Source organism: Protopterus annectens, chromosome 2.part2 (genome assembly GCF_019279795.1).
Source record: "Protopterus annectens isolate FY-2018-M chromosome 2.part2, PAN1.0, whole genome shotgun sequence".
NCBI lineage: Eukaryota > Metazoa > Chordata > Ceratodontiformes > Protopteridae > Protopterus > Protopterus annectens.
Genome location: NC_056730.1, coordinates 770739826 through 770760889, shown reverse-complemented (window position 1 = coordinate 770760889; position 21064 = coordinate 770739826). Strand labels below are relative to the sequence as shown.

The 21064-nt window shown below is 43.8% G+C and overlaps 1 protein-coding gene across 1 annotated transcript in view; it reads left to right on the top strand.

The window, feature by feature from the left end:
- Positions 1-21064, top strand: part of LOC122795805 (arrestin domain-containing protein 3-like) — a 566617-nt gene that overhangs the window by 213140 nt on the left and 332413 nt on the right. The window contains exon 3 of the mRNA XM_044064143.1: positions 12741-12888. Coding sequence (XP_043920078.1) covers positions 12741-12888 — 148 coding nt within the window. The remainder of the gene's footprint in view (positions 1-12740; positions 12889-21064) is intronic.

Sequence of the window (21064 nt, the reverse complement as noted above, 5' to 3'; positions counted from 1 at the left end):
AAGGAAAAGGGCCAACACCCAAATGAAGTCCTTAGTTATAGGAGTGTGTTTCCATGCAATTGGCTATAGGAATGATACCACAGCTGTTCCACATGCAATTAGCAAGTGGGGGACTCCAATTCATGCACAGGCCATTGATCATGAGCATTACCTACAAATGTCAAGTTGCTGCCTATGCAAAACAGATGAATATTTCCACATCTACCAGAGAGGGAGAAAGAGAGAGAGAGACAGAAACAGAGAGAAAGTAAGACAGGAAGAGAGAAAGAGCCAAGCGTGTTTGTGTATGATCCGTGAGTGGAGAGTGGTCTCTGGGTATTATAATGGTTGCATACATTGTTTACTAATCCATACTGTCACATACTAATTGCACATGGCAGTACACATTTATGGCTGTGGATTGTCTACAACAACCTCTACAGTGTTTGACAACTGTTGGCCTTGTAATGTGGACATTGGGACATATAGGTCCTCAATATAATAATGTAGCAAAACCCACACTACAATGGATCCTGTCACTACACAATCACCCCCACACCCACACACACACACACACACACACACACACACACACACACACACACACACACACACACACACACACTTACCAGCACTGAGTTTCAAACCCCTACCTGACTATGTATTGCTATTACAGTGTTATGCAGTTATCGCATGTGCCACGGAGATTACATGTTGGAAAGCTGTCCAAAGGTATCTTTGAAGGCGAGTGACATCAGCAGCAGTGCTAAAGGAGGGGTACGGGAAGTGTAGTAAGTGTGAACATCCACAAAAATCAGGTGTTAACAAAGAAGCACACACACTCTCTCACATCAATACACACATTATCACAGTTGCCAGGACCAGGATTATAACTCCTACCTAACTAGTTTGTTACACTACAGTATTACCCAGTTATCGCAAGTGCCACGGAGCTTATAGGGCTGAAACTTGGCCAGAGGGTTATTTCAAGGTGGCTGACATCAGCAGGTGTGATAAAGTTGGGCAATGGGAGGTGTAGTGAGTTTGAATAGCCTCACAATTATTCTTCTCCACATACACACACACACACACACACACACACACACACACACAGTTACACAGCTGCCATGGCTGGGATTAGAACTCCTACCTAACTAGTTTTCTACACTACAGTATTGCGCACGTATCGCAAGCACCACGTAGTTTATAGGGCTGAGATTTGGCCAGAGGGTTATTTCAAGGTGACTGACGTCAGCAGGAGTGCTAACATGGGCAATGGGAAGTGCAGTGTGTGTGAATGGGTCATAAATCATTCCTCTGGAATCACACACACACACACACACACACACACACACACACACACACACACACACACACACACACACACACACACACACACACACATGCACTCAGTCGCACACAGCTTTACATTTAACAGGACCGGGTATACAATGCTAGATGAATATTGATTTGTAATATCATGTTCATAGGTTAATAGGTAGGTACTAGGCTATTGGCCCTAGGGCCTATATAAGCCCAGCCAAAAAATGTACCCTGGCTTTCGCCACCCAAGAAATTTTTTTTCCTGTGCCCCTGTCGAGCAGAGCCACAGAAGTGATTCCTGGGGTGAATTTCCCATTTCCCATCCAATCATCAAGATTTTTCTTGAAGAGTGCTAACGAGGAACTCTGTTTGACATAGATAAGTAGTCTGTTCCAGAGTATAGGAAGTCTGTGGGACAGGAATTTATCCCTCCAGCATGTTTTGTTTATTGTGGTGACAAGGTTTAGGTCCCTAGAGCGTGTAGCTCGGAGAGATTGGGATTTCTTTAAGTGGAGCATGTCCAACAGCTCTGGGTTTGACATAGCTTTGTAAGTTAGGCAGAGATCTGCCTGAGTAGGCGATATGCGATGAAGTAAAGCTGTAGTTTTTTGAGACGGTCTGCGTAGGGCATCTGTTTGAGGCCAGTAATCCTCTTTGTGAGGTATTTCTGTGGTCTTTCCAGTTGGTGTAGATGTCTTGTGAGGTACATACCAAAAGGGGCATTGTACTCTATAATGGGTCTAATGAGTGATGAGTAGAGGGGAACAATGACCTCTTTTTTTCTGGATGAGAATCCTTTTGTGATGAGATGAGCCACATAGAAGGATTTCCTGACCACTGTGGCAATGTGATTATCAAAATAGAGACTACTGTCCACCTGTGTCCTAAGGTCTCTTATCACATTTTTAGCATTTAGTAGCTATGTGGTAGTTCATGGGTACATAGTTTTTACCAAAGGGGATGACAATACACTTTTTGGCATTGAGCTTCAGGCCATGGCTTTGACACCAGGTATCTGTTTCAGTGAGGCCCTTTTGTAGTTTGTCCACATCGTTAGGAGTTTCGATTATGGCTCCTAGTTTGCAGTCATCTGCAAACTTTGTTAGCCAAAGACCTTCTGTGTTAGCCTGCACTTCAGAGAAGTAGATACCAAACAGGAGAGGACCCAGGACTGAACCCTGTGGTATTCCACTTGTCACTGGTCTGAAGTCTGATTTGGAATCCGCTACTTTCACAGTGTGGGTTCTGTCCATGAGCCAGTTGGCAACCCATCTTGTGACATAGGGATTTATACCTAGTTTATTGAGCTTATCTATAATTCCAGAGTGGGGGATGGTGTCGAAAGCCTTGGTGAGATCTAGATAAGCTGTGTGAACCATTTTACCCTCATCTATGGCTTTGGTGACTGCTTCAAAGAAGTCAATCAGGTGTAGGAGACATGATCTGCCTTTTACAAATCCAAACTGGGTAGGGTCCAGAGTTTGGAGATTACCAATGTCTTTGTTTATGAGTTCCATGATGATACATTCCATGGCCTTGCAGACCAGGCTCATCAGGCTAATGGGGTAGTAGTTCCTGGGGTCCGTCGTGGCTCCACCTTTGTGGAGTGGGATAACCATTGTGGTGCACCATTCAGTGGGTACAAAGCCTGAGGTGAGGCTATGATTGAACATGGTACTTAGGTAGGGTGCCAGTTCATTCTGTAGTTCATGTAGAGTGCAGCCTGGGATATTGTCAGGTCCCATGGATGCTGTATTCTTGGCTTTGGAAAGTGTGTTTTTTACCTGTGCAGCAGTGATTATAGGAACTTTGCATTCTTCCAGTATAGAGAGGGGGGTAAAGTTAGCACTGAACCTATCTGCTAGGATGTTGGCAATATCAGTTGGTTCTGTATATTTAGCGCCATTGTGCTGTAACTCAGAGCAGATCTGAGTGTTGCCTTTGAGATTCTTGACATAGCTATAGATTGCTTTGTGGTTGTCTTTAGAGTCAGTGGCAATTTTGTTTTCGTAACTAGCTTTGGAGGATTTTATGAGGGATCTCAGCTTCTTACTGAGGTTGACCAGGGAGTTCCTCCAGTCATGGGATTTTAGTCTTTTTTGCAACAGTTTCTTTCTTCTGTTGTAGAGTTTGTTTATGGCAGAGGACCGCCAGATTGGATTTCTTTTTTTGGAGGATAACATCTTGGTTCTATTAGGGATAGCATGATCCATGCACTCGTGTAAGTGCTTATAAAGTGCATTTGTGTAGGATTCAGCAGTCATACCTCTATTGTCCATCTGCATGGGTGTCGTGAAGTTTGCCACTTCTGTCTTAAGAAGTGTGAAGTTGGCTTTGGAGAAGTTTTTTTACGATGGTTTCCCTAATTGGGGGTGGGGGTGGGATGTCTAGGCTGATTAGCTTGTGGTCGGATCTGACTAACGAGGAATTGACCTCTGGTGTGGAACACCGGTTTCCCATGTTGGTAATGACCAGGTCTTAGATATTGCTGCCCCTGGTGGGGTGTGAATAAGTTGATCCAAGGTGTTGGAATTTATGAATTCTAGAAAACGTTGAGCAAAAGAGTTGGTACATGAGTAGTTTTCCCAGTTAATGGTGGGGTAGTTGAAATCACCATTATTAGGGTGTTGGGTTGTACCCTAATACTTTCCAGTGTATCAAGAAATGATGAGTGGGAATCCTGGGGCATGGTGGGGGGTCTGTAGCAAGCTACAATCTGGATTGTGGTCTTGCCCAGAGTTGGTTGCACTTGGATAATCTCGGATGCATTATGCTGTGCAACTAGCCTGGAGATGTGGCTATCCTTAATGAATACAGACACGCCTCCACCTTTAGTGCTTCATTCTGGGTTAGGTGGCTGAAAGGTGTGGTATGAATTGTAGCCTGGTAATGCAGGGGTGCTCTCTGGAGCTTTGAGCCAGGTCTCTGTCACTGCACAGATGTCAATGTTCTCGAGTGAGTGCATTTTGAGGTTTAGACTTCATTACCCTCAGATTTTGCTTGCTTGTACCTGTTACGGTGGTGACTTTGTCATTTGAACTTTGCCTAAAAAAGGCACTGTAGGGGTAGCAAGAGCATTAGCCAGTATCCGGAATCCTAAGGGTGACAGGTGCAGGCCATCTCTGGCAAAGCATCGTGGTCTGTCGATCATGTTGTCCCAGGCAGACAAATACTGGATCCCCTTAGAATGACACCAGAAGCTTAGCCAATTGTTGAAGTCAATCATTTTGTCCTTGTACTGTGGTATCATTCTGGGTGATGGCAGGATGCTACTCAAGGTTAGGGTCATACCTGCCTGGGATACAAGATCGGAAATCTCCTCCATGTCTCTTTTCATGTAGTCCAGGGAGGTACGTCTCAGGTCATTCACACCAAAATGGACAATGACAGTGTCATATTTGTACTTATTGTGGAGTGACCTGAGTGCATGCATTGTGTGGTGGATCCTGGCACCTGGCAGGCAGCTGACAGTAACTTTCTTCTTGTTTAGTCTAGTGAGTGGAACATCAGTGTGCCTGACTATAGAGTCACCTATGACTAGAGTGTTGGGTACGTTGTTATGCCTTATGGGCTGTGGTTGAGTGGCACAAGGAGTTTGTGGGCTATGTGTCATTTGGGTTGTGTTGGGGGGGGTGGAGTTTGCTTGCGTTTATGCTTTGGATGTCCCTGATGCTTGGGCAGGTTTTTATTGAGAGCCTCCATGAATGTAAGTGTGTGTTTTATGTTTCTATGTGTGTGTTTTGGTGGTGTAGGTTTTGAGGGACTATGTGATGAGTGTGGTGTGGTGCAAGTGTTTACCTTCTCCTCTTGACAGTCTAGTCCAGTCTTGGGTGAAGAGAGCTTTGCTTCCAGTTTGGCTATATAAGTGCATCTCTCACAGGTTGTAGTGTTGGGTGGTAGGAGGAGAGGGTTGACTGTGTACATGAGGCAATTGCTGCATTGCCCCAAGATGCCCAGATTCATCAGGTAGACAGGAGAAATCACTGGGAGCTGACCCTTAGACATGCCTGGATAGGTGCTTATTTATTAAGTACTAAAAACTGCTTTCCTTTAGACAAGTGAGGAAAGTTGAGTCCTGTAGTAATTTGCAGCTTATGTAGTGCTTACAATGAGTTCTGAACAAGTGCTGAGTTCAAAGAAACATATTTGAGTGCTGAAACTAGAAAACTGGCTAGTTATAAGAAATAAAACTAAGCTAGAAGTCTTCACTCCAACACAAAAGCGCTTGGGCCTCAGAAGCCTACAAACAGTCTAGACCACTTAACAGGAAAGGTAGGAAACAAGCTTAACATTTTTTTTTTTTTTTGTTCTCTTTCCCATATGCTCTCTTTGTACACAGTAGGAGTGCCTGAAATCAGAATATGATCTCACTGCACTCAGTTGAGTGAGCAAATGAGATGGGCCCAGAAGGAGTATCGAAACACAAATTTACAAGAGGGGCGGGCAGTTTCAAAGCCATTAAGATCAACACCAAAACAGAAACAGGGAGGATGGGTGGGAAAATTAAATGAAGAACAGAGTCAAAGCTTCCAATTCAGTTAATATTCATGCAACACAATTAAATCAATTTAAATACTGTATTATTTGAAAAAAGTGCAGATTAAAAGGTACTTAAATTCTCTTATACATCCAGTTGAATACAGCTAGATCTTAGCCGGCCAAAGCTGAGGTTGTTAAGCAGAAAATATTTCAAACTGTACCACTTAAATAGGCATTGACAGGAAATCAAAGAATGTGGCTACCCCCACACCTGCAATTACTAACAGACAATAAAATTCATAAAATGTTACACAGTTATCACAAGCACCACAGACACTATAGGGCTGAGGGCTACCAAAAGGAATGTCTACAGTGATTGACATTAGCACATCATGTGATATCGGCCAATTGAGTGTGTGGTGGATGGGACAGGCCTCATAATGGAATTGTCTCTGTCACTGTCTGTCTCTCTCTTCCTCACATCTCTGTGTGTGTATGTTTGACATATTATAGTGTGTTGGCCTTGGATATGTGTGAGTATTCATATGCAATGTGTGTGCAAAGCATGAATGGTGTACAATTTGGTGTGTGTGCACAGACATCTGCGAATGACAAATATGTATAGTCCACTGTGTTGTCAGACATGGGCTTCATTTCTCTAAGTGTAGGAGCATACCCAGTATGACCTTCCGTACTGAATGTGTGAATCCATTCCAGGTAGGATTGTACTCCAGTCCAGGTTTGGTGTTCTACATATCCAGCTAACAACCTGTTTGTAGATAGGTTGACAATATGGAGTCACAATGGGCAACAGATAGGGGGATATTGTAACTGTTGCTGTCTGTGCTGCTTGTGTTACATAGTTGGTGTTAGCAGAGATATTCAGACATATGTACTGTTTTACACTGTCATGTATTATGTCATCAACTACTGACAGATATACTTATTTGCTCACAGTTATTTCCTGAGAAATACAAGATGAATGAAGCTGTGTCCAGTATTGTGGTCCGCAGCCTACAAATTCTTGCACACTCATGCCATTCTTGAGGGGTAGCTGCAGACACTTAGATGATGGGTGTGTGTAAATGGTCCGGCACCTCGGTACTATGGTGGCTGAGGATCCCTTTTTATACATATATTGACTTAACAAAATGGCCATATCCTGTTGTGGCCATACCTCTCAGCTGTACAGATTCACCCAGGTTACCCAGAGGCAGGGCTCATATATCTGGTGAGTTCCCCTTCAGATTGTGGTTTATGAGCAGGTATGTAGCCACCCATTACTGGGTTTGCAGGCAGGGGTAGTAAGGGCACACATCACAGTTTCAGACTTCATACACTCCATGACGTCCATGCTTCTACACCCCCCCAATCTGTTATTCTGTCCTCTTCCTAACATTATGCGAGCGAAATCTGAGAAGTATCCCTATAATTGGCCCTTCATCCCAGCGGTATTTAGAGGTCGGTCCACAGTTCATGCAGTAAGACATGGTGGGCATGCTACTGGGATTTGTCAATATGGCCTTGCGTTTGTGTTCTGTTGACTGTGTTATGTTGTTATTTGGGACCCCATGCGATACCATACATTGGCACTAGGGTGAGGCACAGGCTTTTAACAGAGGACAGTAGGCCATTTTGTAGTGATGCAGGCCATCTTTAGCAGGCCAGTGCATTCTGTCACTCCTACATTCCCAGGCTGTGAGCCAGTGGATTCCCCTGGGCTGACAGCATAAGTGTGTGAGGTGTTAATTGCAATAGTTCCTGTCCATATTAATCCACTGGTCTTGATGCAGGCAGGGTGTTGCTTACAGCTAGGGGCACACCTGCATGGGATACCTCTTCAGCATGCTGCATTCTGGTGGGTATTCCCATACAGAAGTGGGGTCATACTGTACTCATTCCCAACAGTAAGGATATGATCTGTGATAAACGTGTGGCTGATAGTGGGGTGAGCTGAGTGCATGCATGGTATGGAAGCTACTTGCAGCTGACTTACAGTATAGTTGGGATATTCCCCTTATGCAGCCTTGTGCGGGGACGTAGGCAGTCTCTCATTACTTCATAACTGTGCCTTTTGTGGTCTGCCGGTGATTGGCCAGACTACATCAGTATTCCATACTACACAGACAACTAATGTGCTGCTAACCTGTATGTACAAATCCAAAGTTGTGTGCAGTTGACTGTTGCATTATATACACTCTGTCTAGGGTACTTCCACCTGTGTACTGTGTGTGTGCACAGGCCCACATTCATGGCATGTCCATCTTTCAGACGGTGACATTTACTGACACCTGGACAGTGAGTATGGATGACTGCTAACATGGGTATTGCTGAGAAGCATTGTGGTTTGCACTGCATTTGTCGTAACATGGCCCTGTCATCCACAGTACAGCCCATAGGTCACCGAGACACAATCCTCCATGCCTACATGCTGACCATTTCTAGACAATATTGAAAACATAACAACCTAACACATGAACCCCTCCATATTGTACACATGCAACAATCTATCCTGTAGATTGGGCCAGTTTGGGTAATCTGTGCTCCACTGTTATTACACCTCACACTTACATTACTGCATTTCTACATAGGATTGTGGGGGGGGGGGCACACCTGACGACTTTAAACATTTACTATGACTGTACTGGTATTTCAGATACTTTGTTGGCTTCCATTTCATTTTGTATTCTGACCTATCATGCAGACTGGAGGGATATCAGAAGAGTACAGCTCTTAGGTTTTATTGACCTGCAGTTCAGTTTCAGACTTCTTACCCTTCAGAACTAACATCCGACTGCCAAACCTGTTGTAGTCTGTCTGCATAGGTCTGGAGGGGGGGCTGTTAACCATTGCCATTAATTGGAGGCCTTAGCCTGCCCAGCCTATCTTTATGGTCATCTACACCTGTCCTGCTGGCTGAGGCTGGTGGTGGGTATGTGAGCCTCACTGACATGCATGTGTGTGTCCTATGGACACACATTTGGGCCACCACACGTACTGTAGTGGAATTTGTCACCTTGTCTAATACTGCCTAGTATGTTGACACCAGTGTTTGTTATGGATTTCATGCTGCCCATATAGGTGTCCACTATCTGCTGCCATCCCATTCAGCCACCCAATTCCCTTGCATGCTCATGTCCATACCATAGATACAACTATCAGAACATACTACTCCATTCAGCAATTGATAGGAAGAGTTACTTACCTTGTGGCTGCACCAGTATTGAGGACGGTGCTGGAGGGCTGACTATGGCAGATGCACATAGTACACTCCCTGTACATGGTGAAGGACAGGTGGTGTCATGTTTGGCATCCCTTTTACTGTACGTACGAGTCAGAGAGAGGTGTCATTCCCTGAGTCCCTACAGTGTCAGTGTATGTGCCATGCGTTGCCTCTTTATCAAGGCCTGGGCATACTGGGCATGCCTCCTTCTGCCTACATGGGCAGACTCAGGTAGTTCCTCTTCCACGTTCCTTTGTGCTTGTGATGACCATGGCAATGGTGGGGGGCTGTGTGGCCTTGCCCCGTGCTGTTCCTGCTGGAGTTGTTTCCGCAGGATCATATTGTGTAGCATGGCACATACTATGAACATTTGTGTACATGTAGCTGGAGATTATGCAAGGCTCCACCGGATATGTCCAGGCTGCGGAACTATGACTTGAGTATCCCAAACACATGCTGTATTATGATTCTAATTTGTGCGTGTGCCTTATTATGGAGTTCTTGTTCAGGTGTATGGGCATTTCGGAGGGGTATCATCAGCCATGGCTCCAGTGCGTAGCCAGCATCCCCTACTAGATGGTCATATGGGATCTCCCCACTGGCAAATGGCAGGTACAGCTGTGTCATATGCCAGATGTGGGAGGCATGATAGCTTCCTGGGCTGCCAGCACACACATTCAAGATAATGCCCTGGGCATCGCACACGACCAGGCAGTTGATTGAGGGGAAGCCCTTGCGGTTTATATAGACCCTACCTTGCTCTCCGAGTGATGCTTTAATGTGTATGTGTGTGCAGTCTATAGCACCCACTACCTCAGGGTATTCTGCTACTTGGTGGAAGAGATGCATATTGCTGGTCAACGCCTCACGGGTGCTGAAGAAATATATGTGCTCACCGGCATGTGCTGACATGGCACCCAGGAACTGGTAGTGTACCTTGGATGCTGATGCCCGTGAGATCCCCATGATATCCCCAGTTGCCCTTTGGAAGGTATCTGTGGCTAGTATTCTTAAGCCTACACATACCTTGGTATCCACTGGGATGAGTTCCCCTCTGTAGGTTCTGTGTGTGAGGCCCTGGCTGGCAAAGCTCAACAATTTGCTGTAGAATGTCCCTGTCCATCCTATAGTGCTCCACTATCTCCAGCTCATGTAGCCCCTGGTAGGTTACCCTGGGTCTGTACATTCTTCTCCTTTGCCTCACTCTGGGGTGGTCATCAGCATTCACATCCTCACCACCCTCAGCCTCTTGCACATATTGATGTATGAGAGCGACAGCAGCCCCTAACATTTTGTTAGTTTTGTCAGGTAAAATTTCCCTGTCTGTGTAAACTGGTGGTGTAGAGTTTGTGGGAAAAACCAGACTGGCAGGTGTTTGCATAGTTTATAGTAGTGTGCTAGGCTGTTCCATGTGCAGATGGCTGATTCTGATACATTTCACGTGCCAGCTGTGCTACCTCTCCTTGACTGCATTCCTACTGCTGTTTTCCCTTCCCATTGCCTTTCTGTTTAAGCCCCGAGGTGCAGCATGCATACCCAGTGCTCAGATGTGAACAGAGCTGCTATTTCCTGTTTTTTTTTTGTTTGCTTAAAACCCAGTGCGTGGCACACACACACCCATTTAAGCAATGTAAACACTGCTAGGCAGCCTCAGACACACCCCTTCCTTAGCTGTGCTTAGCTAAGGGCAAACACGGGCCACAGAGCTCCAATAAGCTTACAGCATCCATGAAACTCCCCCTTATGATGTCATCCACCTCTTAGACTTATACAATGGTGTTGCTGCACCTACATGGTTGGGTGCAAGCTAACACTGAGAGGAAATCTGTGATTCAGTATCAGTCCCCTCATTTGTATAAAACAGAATGCTAATTCATGGTTACCACACTCACACTCAGCCTTCCCACTTAGCAACCACTATTCCCTGATATTGTTGCCTTATGCATGTACGAAAGAAAAGGAAATCCCAGGAGAATTCAAATACTGCACGCTTTATTATTTAAAACACAATTTGTTATGGCAAAATACTGATTTGAGTTTAAAAGCTTATTTCCAACTTTTTTTGTTATTTTCAGGCTGATCCCATTTCTGCACCGCTGCCCTACACTTAAACTGCCGAGATCGGCCAAAAAAAAAAAGTTGTTTTTTATCATTTTGCAACTATTTCTCATGCCAGTGGCCATATATTTGGCCATTGGCATGCCTACTGCATTGAATACATGCTTTCTTTAGAACTGTCATGCCTCTGTTTTTGTAATTTGTAGAAATGTATTCGGTTAGTAACCAAATACATTTCTGCAGGTTACACTATTCCTGCACAGACACCTGCCTGCTTCCTGGATCACTAATTCACCTCATTTGCATGGTTTTCACCAGCAAATGAGGTAATTAGCATATAGCAGTGGTGTCTGTGTGGGAAAAGTGTAGGAGCGCTCGTGCATGTCTCGGGGGCTCGTTCCTGGATCGCTCATCAGCCATATTGCATGCAGCAGCTCCTGCACTATTCAGGCACTCCATGCAGAGCTTGCTGAATCCGGCCGTATGCCAATCAACTAATACCTAGGTGAAAGTTATCAGCTTTGTCACACCTTATTTCAGTATAATATCATGGTGCCAGATTTTTGTCATGCATCTTAGGTTTATATTTTGAAATAAAAACCATCTTCTTGAACACATTGCAAAACATAGTATGAAAAGAAAAAAACAGCATTAATGTGGTGAGGTAGAAATGCTATAATCTTCTGGGATAAATTAAGCAATGCTATGTCTACTAGGCACTCTATTTGCTACTATTTAATCAATCAATAACAGTTCCGTCTGATTAAGTCTGATATATATATCTACTTTCTCACACCCCCTGAAATTTAATTTATTTATTTGCATTTGTTGACTGGGATAGTTCACTGGGTCGAGATGGTCCGTTTTCAGTGGAGGCCCGGGCAGAAAAGCTCCACAAGAACATATGTTACATAAAGCTCCACAAGAACATATATTACATTACATGATAATATTTACATATATGTAAGGTTACATTATGTTACTTAATGAACAGTATTTAAATCAATGCATCAGGATAAATCAGGTTGACAGAGACAAAGCTGAATTAGATACATGTTTAAGAGAACAAAGAAGGGGGGTAGGAAGACAGTCGGTTGAGAAGTACTTTAGGTAGGAGCATGAGAGGGACATTCCCATTTGGAGGATAGGTATATGAAGAGCTGGCTTTTGAAGTTATTATGGTTAGGTACATTGCATAGATGAGAGGGGAGAGAGTTCCAAAGTTTGGCTATTGTGAAGGATAGTAGTAGTTAGCCTGGGGGATGAGAGGGTTTGTGTACTTGAAGCAGTACTAAACTACTTAATGAAATCTGCTGCTTTGCACTTTTTGTCTAATCACAAGGAAGACTGAGAATCCTTTTAGCATTTATCAACAACCTGGAAAATTTTGGTGGCCCAACACATTCTTATAGATAAACTTTCACTGTTCCAGTAATTTTTAAACTTAAAAATGTATGGCTTTCTACTCATTATTGTTTGTGTATGTTACAATGAAGATTTATTTTACAAAGAAAAGTGAACAGAGTGTAGCTGTACTAATTAATATATACTCAAAATGAAGACAGGAGAGTTAATATTGTTTTCTTCCAGCAACTGATAAAATGCATAAATGAATTTATCCTGAATTAAAACATTACAATAAAATATTTATTTTAGTGTCATTTTATCCTTCTGACAGACCACTGGTTCCATCCTTTAAAGGCGAACATGGTGCAGTGAGATACTATATGAGAGCCAAACTGCACAGACCATGGAGATTAGCTATGGAAGAAGTTGAAGAACTTATCATATTCCAACATATTGATATAAATCAGCCTCATCTTCTGGTAAGACATGATAAAATTCTTCACTTCTATTGCATCACACATTGTAGTAAAACATAACATGCAGTAATGCTTAAACGTACTAGATGCATTTGTTGTGCAGTCAAAGTGCTGTAACAAAATTATAATCTGAAATGCATTGTCTGGGTAGTGTCTGTCAAAACTCTTAATTTCATGCAGACTGCTTAAGGGATCTTTGAATCTGTTATAAAACCATGAGTGATAACAATAATGTTGAATCTTTATTGTATGAGTAGAATGCACTTCCCTAACCTAGGAATTTACTTGTTAAATTTAACACAGATTGCACTGAAAAAGAGACAGATTTATTTTTCATTGTTTATGCAGAATGCAAAACAAATTATCCTTGTTTGTTATGCGAAGTTTAATCCTTGATAATATTAATAGATTCATAAGTCAATGTGAGCCATGAAGCAGTGATTAGAATCTCAGTCATGACTCTTGCTGTGTGTTTATCATAACCTTGTTAAACATTTTTGAACAGTGAATGGTCTTGGATGCATAAAAACAAATCAGACATAGAATGGAAGTCATGACCATTGTATTATAAAATAACAAAATGATTAAGTGTTTTCATCTCTCATACACATTAAAAAAAAATCTCTTTCTCATGTGGTTAACATACCTACCAGTGACAATTTAGAAATACTCTGAATATTTAATATGCAAGATTACGATCGTGTCTCCAATCTTAACTTACTTGTTATGTTTTCGAGACATGGATGTCAAAAAACTATAATGAGAGCTCAGCAAAGAGAAGGTCAAATGGTGAACTTTGACCTCCACATTGAATTGAGAGCACATACTAATAATTATGATTGGGGAGACCAGATCAGAATTATTTGCAGTGCACAGAACTTTATCCACTCCATATACTACAAGTTACAGGATAAATCGGTGTAGGAGTGTGATTTCTATTATACCTCTGAAAACTGTTTAACACAGTGCTGCCATACAGACAGCAGGCAGAAGTAAAAAGTCCATCTGAGGAAATTAAGTTTAAATGTGCAAAACAAACTTCTGTTTTCACACCAGAAATTGCTTAATCTGAAGTAGTTTATTTCATTTGGTCTTCAACCTGTGGGAATATGGATCTGTATCGGATCCAAGCCGGCAACTATTACTAGCATCAGCTCCTAGCTTCAGACTCCTCCCCTTACCCATAATACACCTCCACTCCCTTCTATCCCCAGATTTCATTTGCCGTGATTTGCTTATACTTCGTGTCTTCTGAGCTCCAGCTAGCAGTTGGTTATTTAACTTTCTGTGAGTAAAAACTTTCACTTTTTTGTCAGATTAGGATAGCATGGGTACCCCTTCTCCCCTCCCATCACTTTGGCATAGACTGTTAGTGTTGTCAGATAAAAGGTTAGAGTAGTTTGGTCTGTGGTGTGTGTGTGAGTGATTTTAAGGAAGTATTTGCCTTTCTTTTTCAAGGCTTTCTGTCTCCTTAGTATGGCTGAAAAGGTTGTCTTTAAGCGCTGCACAGAGTGTGGCCATAAGCTCTCCCCAGCGGATAGCCACACTCTGTGCATGTGGTGGATGGGTGTGGCCCACCTTAGTGTGGATTGCAACATTTGTGTGGGCTTCATCCCCTGCACCTTAAAGGATAGGAAGGCCAAGTTGGCCCTCAAAGGTCTTCTTCCTCCTACCGACTCTCTTTCCTCGTCTTTGGCTTCAGTCAAAGTGGCTGCTGTGAGTGGCTCTCCCTCCTCTCTTCCTCTGGCTTCTCCTCCCTCCCAAGCTGGGACTCAAACTCCTCCATCTAAGCCTGTGGTAGTGGAGCAGAAGAGAGGTAGAGAAATGGAAAGGGAGTAGAAGATGAGGGAAAAGAGGAAGAGGTCCCCAGACCTTGCTTCACCTTGCAAAGCCCCACGGACATGTGACTCCCCTTTGCTCTGATCTCTGAGGTTCTCCCCGGAGCCAGAATAGGCACATCCAGTCTCTCGGGCCTCAGTACCCCAACCCGCCAGGTCTGAGTCCATGGCCTCATCACGGTCTACTCGCTCCTTGTCAGATATGGATCTGGATAAGATGATGAGGCACTTTCTCTCTACACAGATCCAGATGGGGGTCTTGCCAGCCCCCCTCCCTCTGAAGGAGGGAGCTCGCTTCCTTTCTTTCAACCCATTTCTCCTTCTCCAATTTGACCTTTGGCTTCTGTGTACTCGGATCTGAGGTTGGACTTGGTCAGTTGGTCAGCGCCGACGTTACTTGTTTCCTCGAAGCCAACAACTGCCTGGAGCATTTCAGATCTGACCAGTTCAGATCCGAGACACTCTCGGAGCTGGAGCTTGGGTGTCGGATTTGAGAGAGTGGAACCTTTTCCATCGGCTCCGACTTTGTCGGGCCAGGTCCCCTCCCTCTGAGCTCTGTCCACCTCTGGCCCGGATCCGATTCTCACATCGGACCTGGGGAGACCGGCCTCCTTATTAGCTTCCCAGGAGGCTCGCTCTCCTTTGGCACTCAATGTGGTAGAAAGGGTCCTCTCCATTGGATCAAAACCCCTGACCGGCCCCCTCAGACTCCTCCCAGATGCCCTCAGCTCTGTCATCAGTCCCCATTGTCTTACAGAGGGACAGCCCGTTCTCGATGATCTCCAGACGGTACGCCCCAAGGAACAAATGGCTTATGAGCACCCCCCGGAGAGCCCCACCAGGGATGTGCCGCGCAAGCATACGTGCAAGAGGAGGCACTTGGACTCCCTCGAGTCCCTCTCCGAGGACATGGATTTAGATGATGGAGAGGGTTTCCCAAGATCACCTCCCTAGGATGTCTCCTTTGGAGACATCATGGAGATCCTGCACCAGTTGGGAGGTTGATCTGCCCCAAGCCCTCTTCTGATGAGTCTGTGTTCTTGGAGGCTTTCGGCACAGGCCTGTCTACTTCTTGGGTGTCCCCTCCCAAGGATCCTTTGGTGGATTTGGTCACTTCGTGGGCTTGGAAGGAACTGGACACCTTGGAGCCTATCCTCAAGCTACCTGATAAAATTTTAACCCCCCCCCCCACTGGTAGGCCATCCTGGAATAAGGGCTCCCCAGTGGATGCCATGGTGGTAGCAGCAGCCACTAAGAAGGAACTTGCTCAGGAGAGTTCCTCGGTCCACCTTCCTGACCTGGAGTCACAGATGATGGACGGGTGTCTGCTTCAGCTACCTTTTTAATCAGGGTGCTGAATTTACTTGGCCCATGTCACTAGACTCCAATGTGACCTGGTAAAAGAGCTAGAGGAGTCTTTCCTGAAGTCCATGTCACATGAGGACAAGGCTTCATTCTCCATGAGGATGGCCACTCTAAAAGCGGTATCTAATACGTCCATGCAACTCCTCTCCCATGCTACGGAAGGAGCAGCTAGGGCGGCTGGGTCTGTCATATCCATGAGGCATAATGCCTGGCTCAGGTTTTGTCAATTTTCTGAACCCTTTAAGGCGTCGTTTGCCAATGCCCCTTATGATGGCTCTACACTCTTCGGTAAGACAGTCAAGGAGACATTAATCCAGAGTGAGAAGGATGGAAAGACATGTCTGCTGTTGGGATCCGCTTCTCAAACCCTCACAGGTCCTTTTCATGGAACCAGAGAGGGCAAAAGAAGATGTGGTTGTGGAAGTCTCAGTATTCCCGGGACACTCAGGGCTCTAATTCCCCCAGAGGCAGAGGGGGACAGAATGGACACGGGCCCAGAGGCAGAGGGGGTCCGCGGAACTTTGGGTCTCAAAAACCTTTCTCGGACAGACCCGGGCAGCAACCCTGAGGGGTTGCCCGACTGCTCTACTCTGGAGTCGGTCAGGGGGCGATTGTCCTTGCATCCAGCAGCATGGGAGTCCATAACAACAGACCGCTGGCTGCTTCAAATCATATCCAGAGGATAATCTATCCCCTTCATGGGTTCTACCATATCTCCCAGACACCTTCTGGACATTCCACCCACGCAAAGGGAGGCAGCAGCACAGGTAATTTCCAAGCTGCTAGTAAAACAAGCCCTTGAAACCATCCCCCCAGATCAGTCCGGATCGGGCTTCTACTCCAGGTTCTTTTTGGTGCCAAAGAAAATGGGGGACTTAAGGCCCTTTCCTGACTTCTCTACCCTGAACCTGTCTGTTGCCAAAGAGAAGTTCTGGATGGTCATGCTACAGTCCATCATGCCATACCTGCAAGAGAGTAACTGGAAGTGCTCGTTAGAGCTCCAGGATGCTTACTATCACATAAAAATGCACAGAAGCTCCAGGAGGTTCCTCTGTTTCCAGCTAGGAGTCAATCATTATCTATTTTGAGCCCTACCCTTTGGTCTCACCACAGCCCCCAGGGTGTTTACCAAAGTGATGGCGGTTGTAGTGGCTCACCTGAGGCCTCAGAGGATTCAGATCTGTCCGTACCTGGATGATTGGCTCCTCACTGCTCCCACTAGGCGTCTACTTTCCCAAACCAGGGATTACTTTCTGACACTTGCCCTGAGTTTGGGCATCACAATCAACACATCCAAATCTCTCCTAGATCCTGTACAGGTGATAGACAACATTGGTGCTAGGATAGATACTCTTCAGTGCAAAATATTCCTGACCTCGGAGAGAGTTCAAAACCTGAGGATGCATGTCTCCCTGATCTACCGTTCTCATTTCCCAATGGCATAATCAGTGTTGAGTGCTTTAGGCTCAATGGTGGCAACCATAACTCTTCTTCCATGTGCTTGGATACACATGCAGATTCTTCAGTGGAATCTAGCAGTTCAATGGTTCCTGTTTGAGCTACCATTGACTTATCCTATCCATCTAAGTTGAGTGTGTCAGTCATCCCCCATATGGTGGATGAGCTGTCCAGACATTTTGGAGGGATGACCCTTTGTTCCAGCCCTGGCCCAAGCCACAGTGACCACAGATGCCTCCCAACTTGGGTGGGGGGGCATTGTTCGGGCAGGACAGTCGAAGGCCTGTGGTCCCCCATAGAGACCAGCTTGCATATCAATATACTAGAGATGAGGGCGGTCCTTCTAGTGTTGCAGGCCCTTCATGCCTTTCTTCTTTTGGGGATGATTAACATTCAGTCAGACAACATGTCAGTAGTCTGGTATATCAACAGGGACAAACCAGATCTTACCCCCTTTGTGGCGAGGCCATGAGAGTGTGGGAATGGGCGATCTCCACCAGTCGCTTTCTGATCATAACGTACATTCTGTGATGGTCCAACATCCTAGTGGACAGGCTACGTCGGACCATTCTGATGCCTTACGAGTGGTCTCTGAATCTCCAAGAAAGTAGGCAAATAAAACAAACTTCTCAAAAGTCCAAAAACCAAAAAATGGCAAATGAAAGGCAGAGGAAAAAGTAAACCCACTCTATAAGCTTTTACTAAAAAAATACATGATAAACATGAAGCGCTTTTCGTCTTGTTAAATACAAAGACTTCTTCAGATGCAAGTAAAACTTATCTTAAAACATTTTAAATAGATGAATACATTGTCATGTGATCCCAACCCACCCAGTGAAATCCAGTTAAGGATCTATGCATGTTTTACACTTAAAGACATCAGTCCTATTTTACACTTTAGTGCCATTGCTTCTTCTAACAATGAAGAATACATCCTACCCACTCCACTTATTGTACCATACAATGATTAGTACATTCCCTTTGAGCAACAATTAATATCAAGGACACAAAAGAAGTAGAAAAAATGAAAACAAGACAAGGAAAATAAAATGATATTCTCATTCTAAGTGGAAAACAAGTAGTCTATGTTACAATAAGGAATCATGCTGTTTACAATAAAACAACCAAGAACAACTTTAACTTGAAGTATGCACCAGTTAAGTGATGATCTTATCACTCCCAGCACTTGGTCACAACTCATATGTGGTTAATACTCCAGTCATCTGTGCAAAGTTTTAAGTTTTAAAATACTAGAAATCGTACATGTTTCATTCAATCCTGGGAAATTGTATGCATTCATCAAAATCTGCCAATATAATGCTCTTGCTTCTAATAGTAATGTACAAGGACCCCCTCTTGGGTCCTGGGGTATTTGGTCGATGACCATGTATCCAAAATTATGTGTGTTGTGTTCGTTTACATGTTTGGCTAGTGCATTGTCCAGTTTACTTTTGCCTATGGCATACTGATGTTCATAAATGAGTTCCTTGAACTTACGTTCAGTTTTGCCAATATAGTAAACTGGACAAACCTTGCATCTAGCCAAATAAATAATCATCCGAGAATTACAATCAAACGTGTAGTTGACTTTGTATCTGATGTTCCTTACAGTAAAATTGTTTGTTGTATCCACCACTTTACACTGTGAACACATGCCACACCTAAACATACCTACATTTCTTGACCCTTCTCTCATTTTGTTTTCCAGTAAGCTTTTCAAATGTGATCCTTTATGGAAAACAACTCTAGGGTACAGGCCTAAAATTTCACCATGTGATGGATTGTTGTTTATTAACTCCCAGTTCTTCTTTACTATACTCAAAAAACTGTGTGTTTCACATGAAAATGTGGTGACCAAGCTCAAATGAAAGTTAGTTTTATTTGTTGTAGTAGGTGCAGCTGATTCCCTAACCTCCATGTTGTTCTGTACCTCAGAAGAATTACCTGGTAACTGTAATAATGGTTGGTATAATCCTATGTCTCTTTTATAGGTGACTTCATGTATGAGGTCATCAACTAAGTTGTTTGGATATCCCCTACTTGTGAACATACTTTTCAGGAGTTAACATTCGACCTTAAAATGAGAAATCTCTGTGACCATCTTGGCTGCCCTTACCAGCTGACCTTTGACCACTGCACATTTTTGGTGAAAGGGGTGACTACTGGAAAAATGCAGAAAGGAGTTAGAGTGCGTCTCCTTTCTGAATAAGGTGGCTGTATAACCTTTTTCTGTCTATCCTTTCTGAGCAGTACATCCAGGTACGATATTACATTATTGTCATATTGATGTGTGAATTTCAAAAACTCGGTTGTACTGTTGAAATATGACACAAGGTCATGAGCTGCAACATGGTCACCTCTGACTATGATGAAGATATCATCCAAAAATCTACAATAAAAGTGAATATGTTTTTTGATATCCACATTTGTTTGGATGAAGTCATTTTCCCATTTCGCCATAACCAAGTTGGCGAAACTGCTGCCACAGGGGGACCCCATGGTGATACCTACCTTTTGGAGGTAATATTCTTTTCCAAACATTAGGTAGTTGTTAGACAAAATGATGTCCAATAGTTCACCTATTAACAAGATTTCTGAATCAGTTGCTCCCTCCTGTTTTAGAAACAACATTACCCACTCAACACATGTTTGTTGTGGATGTGAGGTGTACAGGTCCTTCACGTCGACTTTCAGGAACCCATACTCTTCCTCAAAACCTAAATTGTTAATTTGTTCCAAGAAGGACCATGAGTCCTTACAAATACATGGAACTCTGTCGACATATTTTTTGAGTATGTGGTCGACGACTTTGGCACAACCATACGTAATGGAATTATGTCCATCGACTAGGGGCCTCATTGGTGGGTTCATAATATATTTATGTATTTTTGGGATACCAAATAATAAAGGTGTCTTTGGACTGGGAATTGTCATGAAATTGTAGACCTGTATGTCAATTCTACTGTCAATAAACAATTCCCCAATATATCCTGTGATTCTGTTAGAGGCAACATTTACTTCATTCAAGGATGCATGTTGGTATGTTGTGTTATCTAACACACTATGCATCCTTTTCTCATAGTCCCAGCTGTCCATGATGACCAAACCTCCACCCTTGTCAGGTTTCATACACCTGACCTTACAAGAACGTATCATAGACAAGGCCTCCTTCTCTTCCTTACTCATGTTATACTGTGCCCCCTGTCCTGTACAAGTGAACGAATGTCTAACTCACAAACACCCACAAGTAAAGCGAGTACTGGATGTAATGGTGGATTAAACGCACTCTCTATTCTAAATTTTGTTTCCAACTACAGTGTCATTGTTGAACATAAGCTTGAAATTGGCTTTACGCACAAAACATTTAATGTCAATAATGGCCCATGCCACATTTAAATGTATTGTTGGAACAAAAGTACTTCCCTTCAAAACTTTGTCAATTGTTACAGATGAAAAATTATACACTTTAAAGTCACCTGTTTGATTTTGTAGGATTTTACACAACAGATACTGATTCT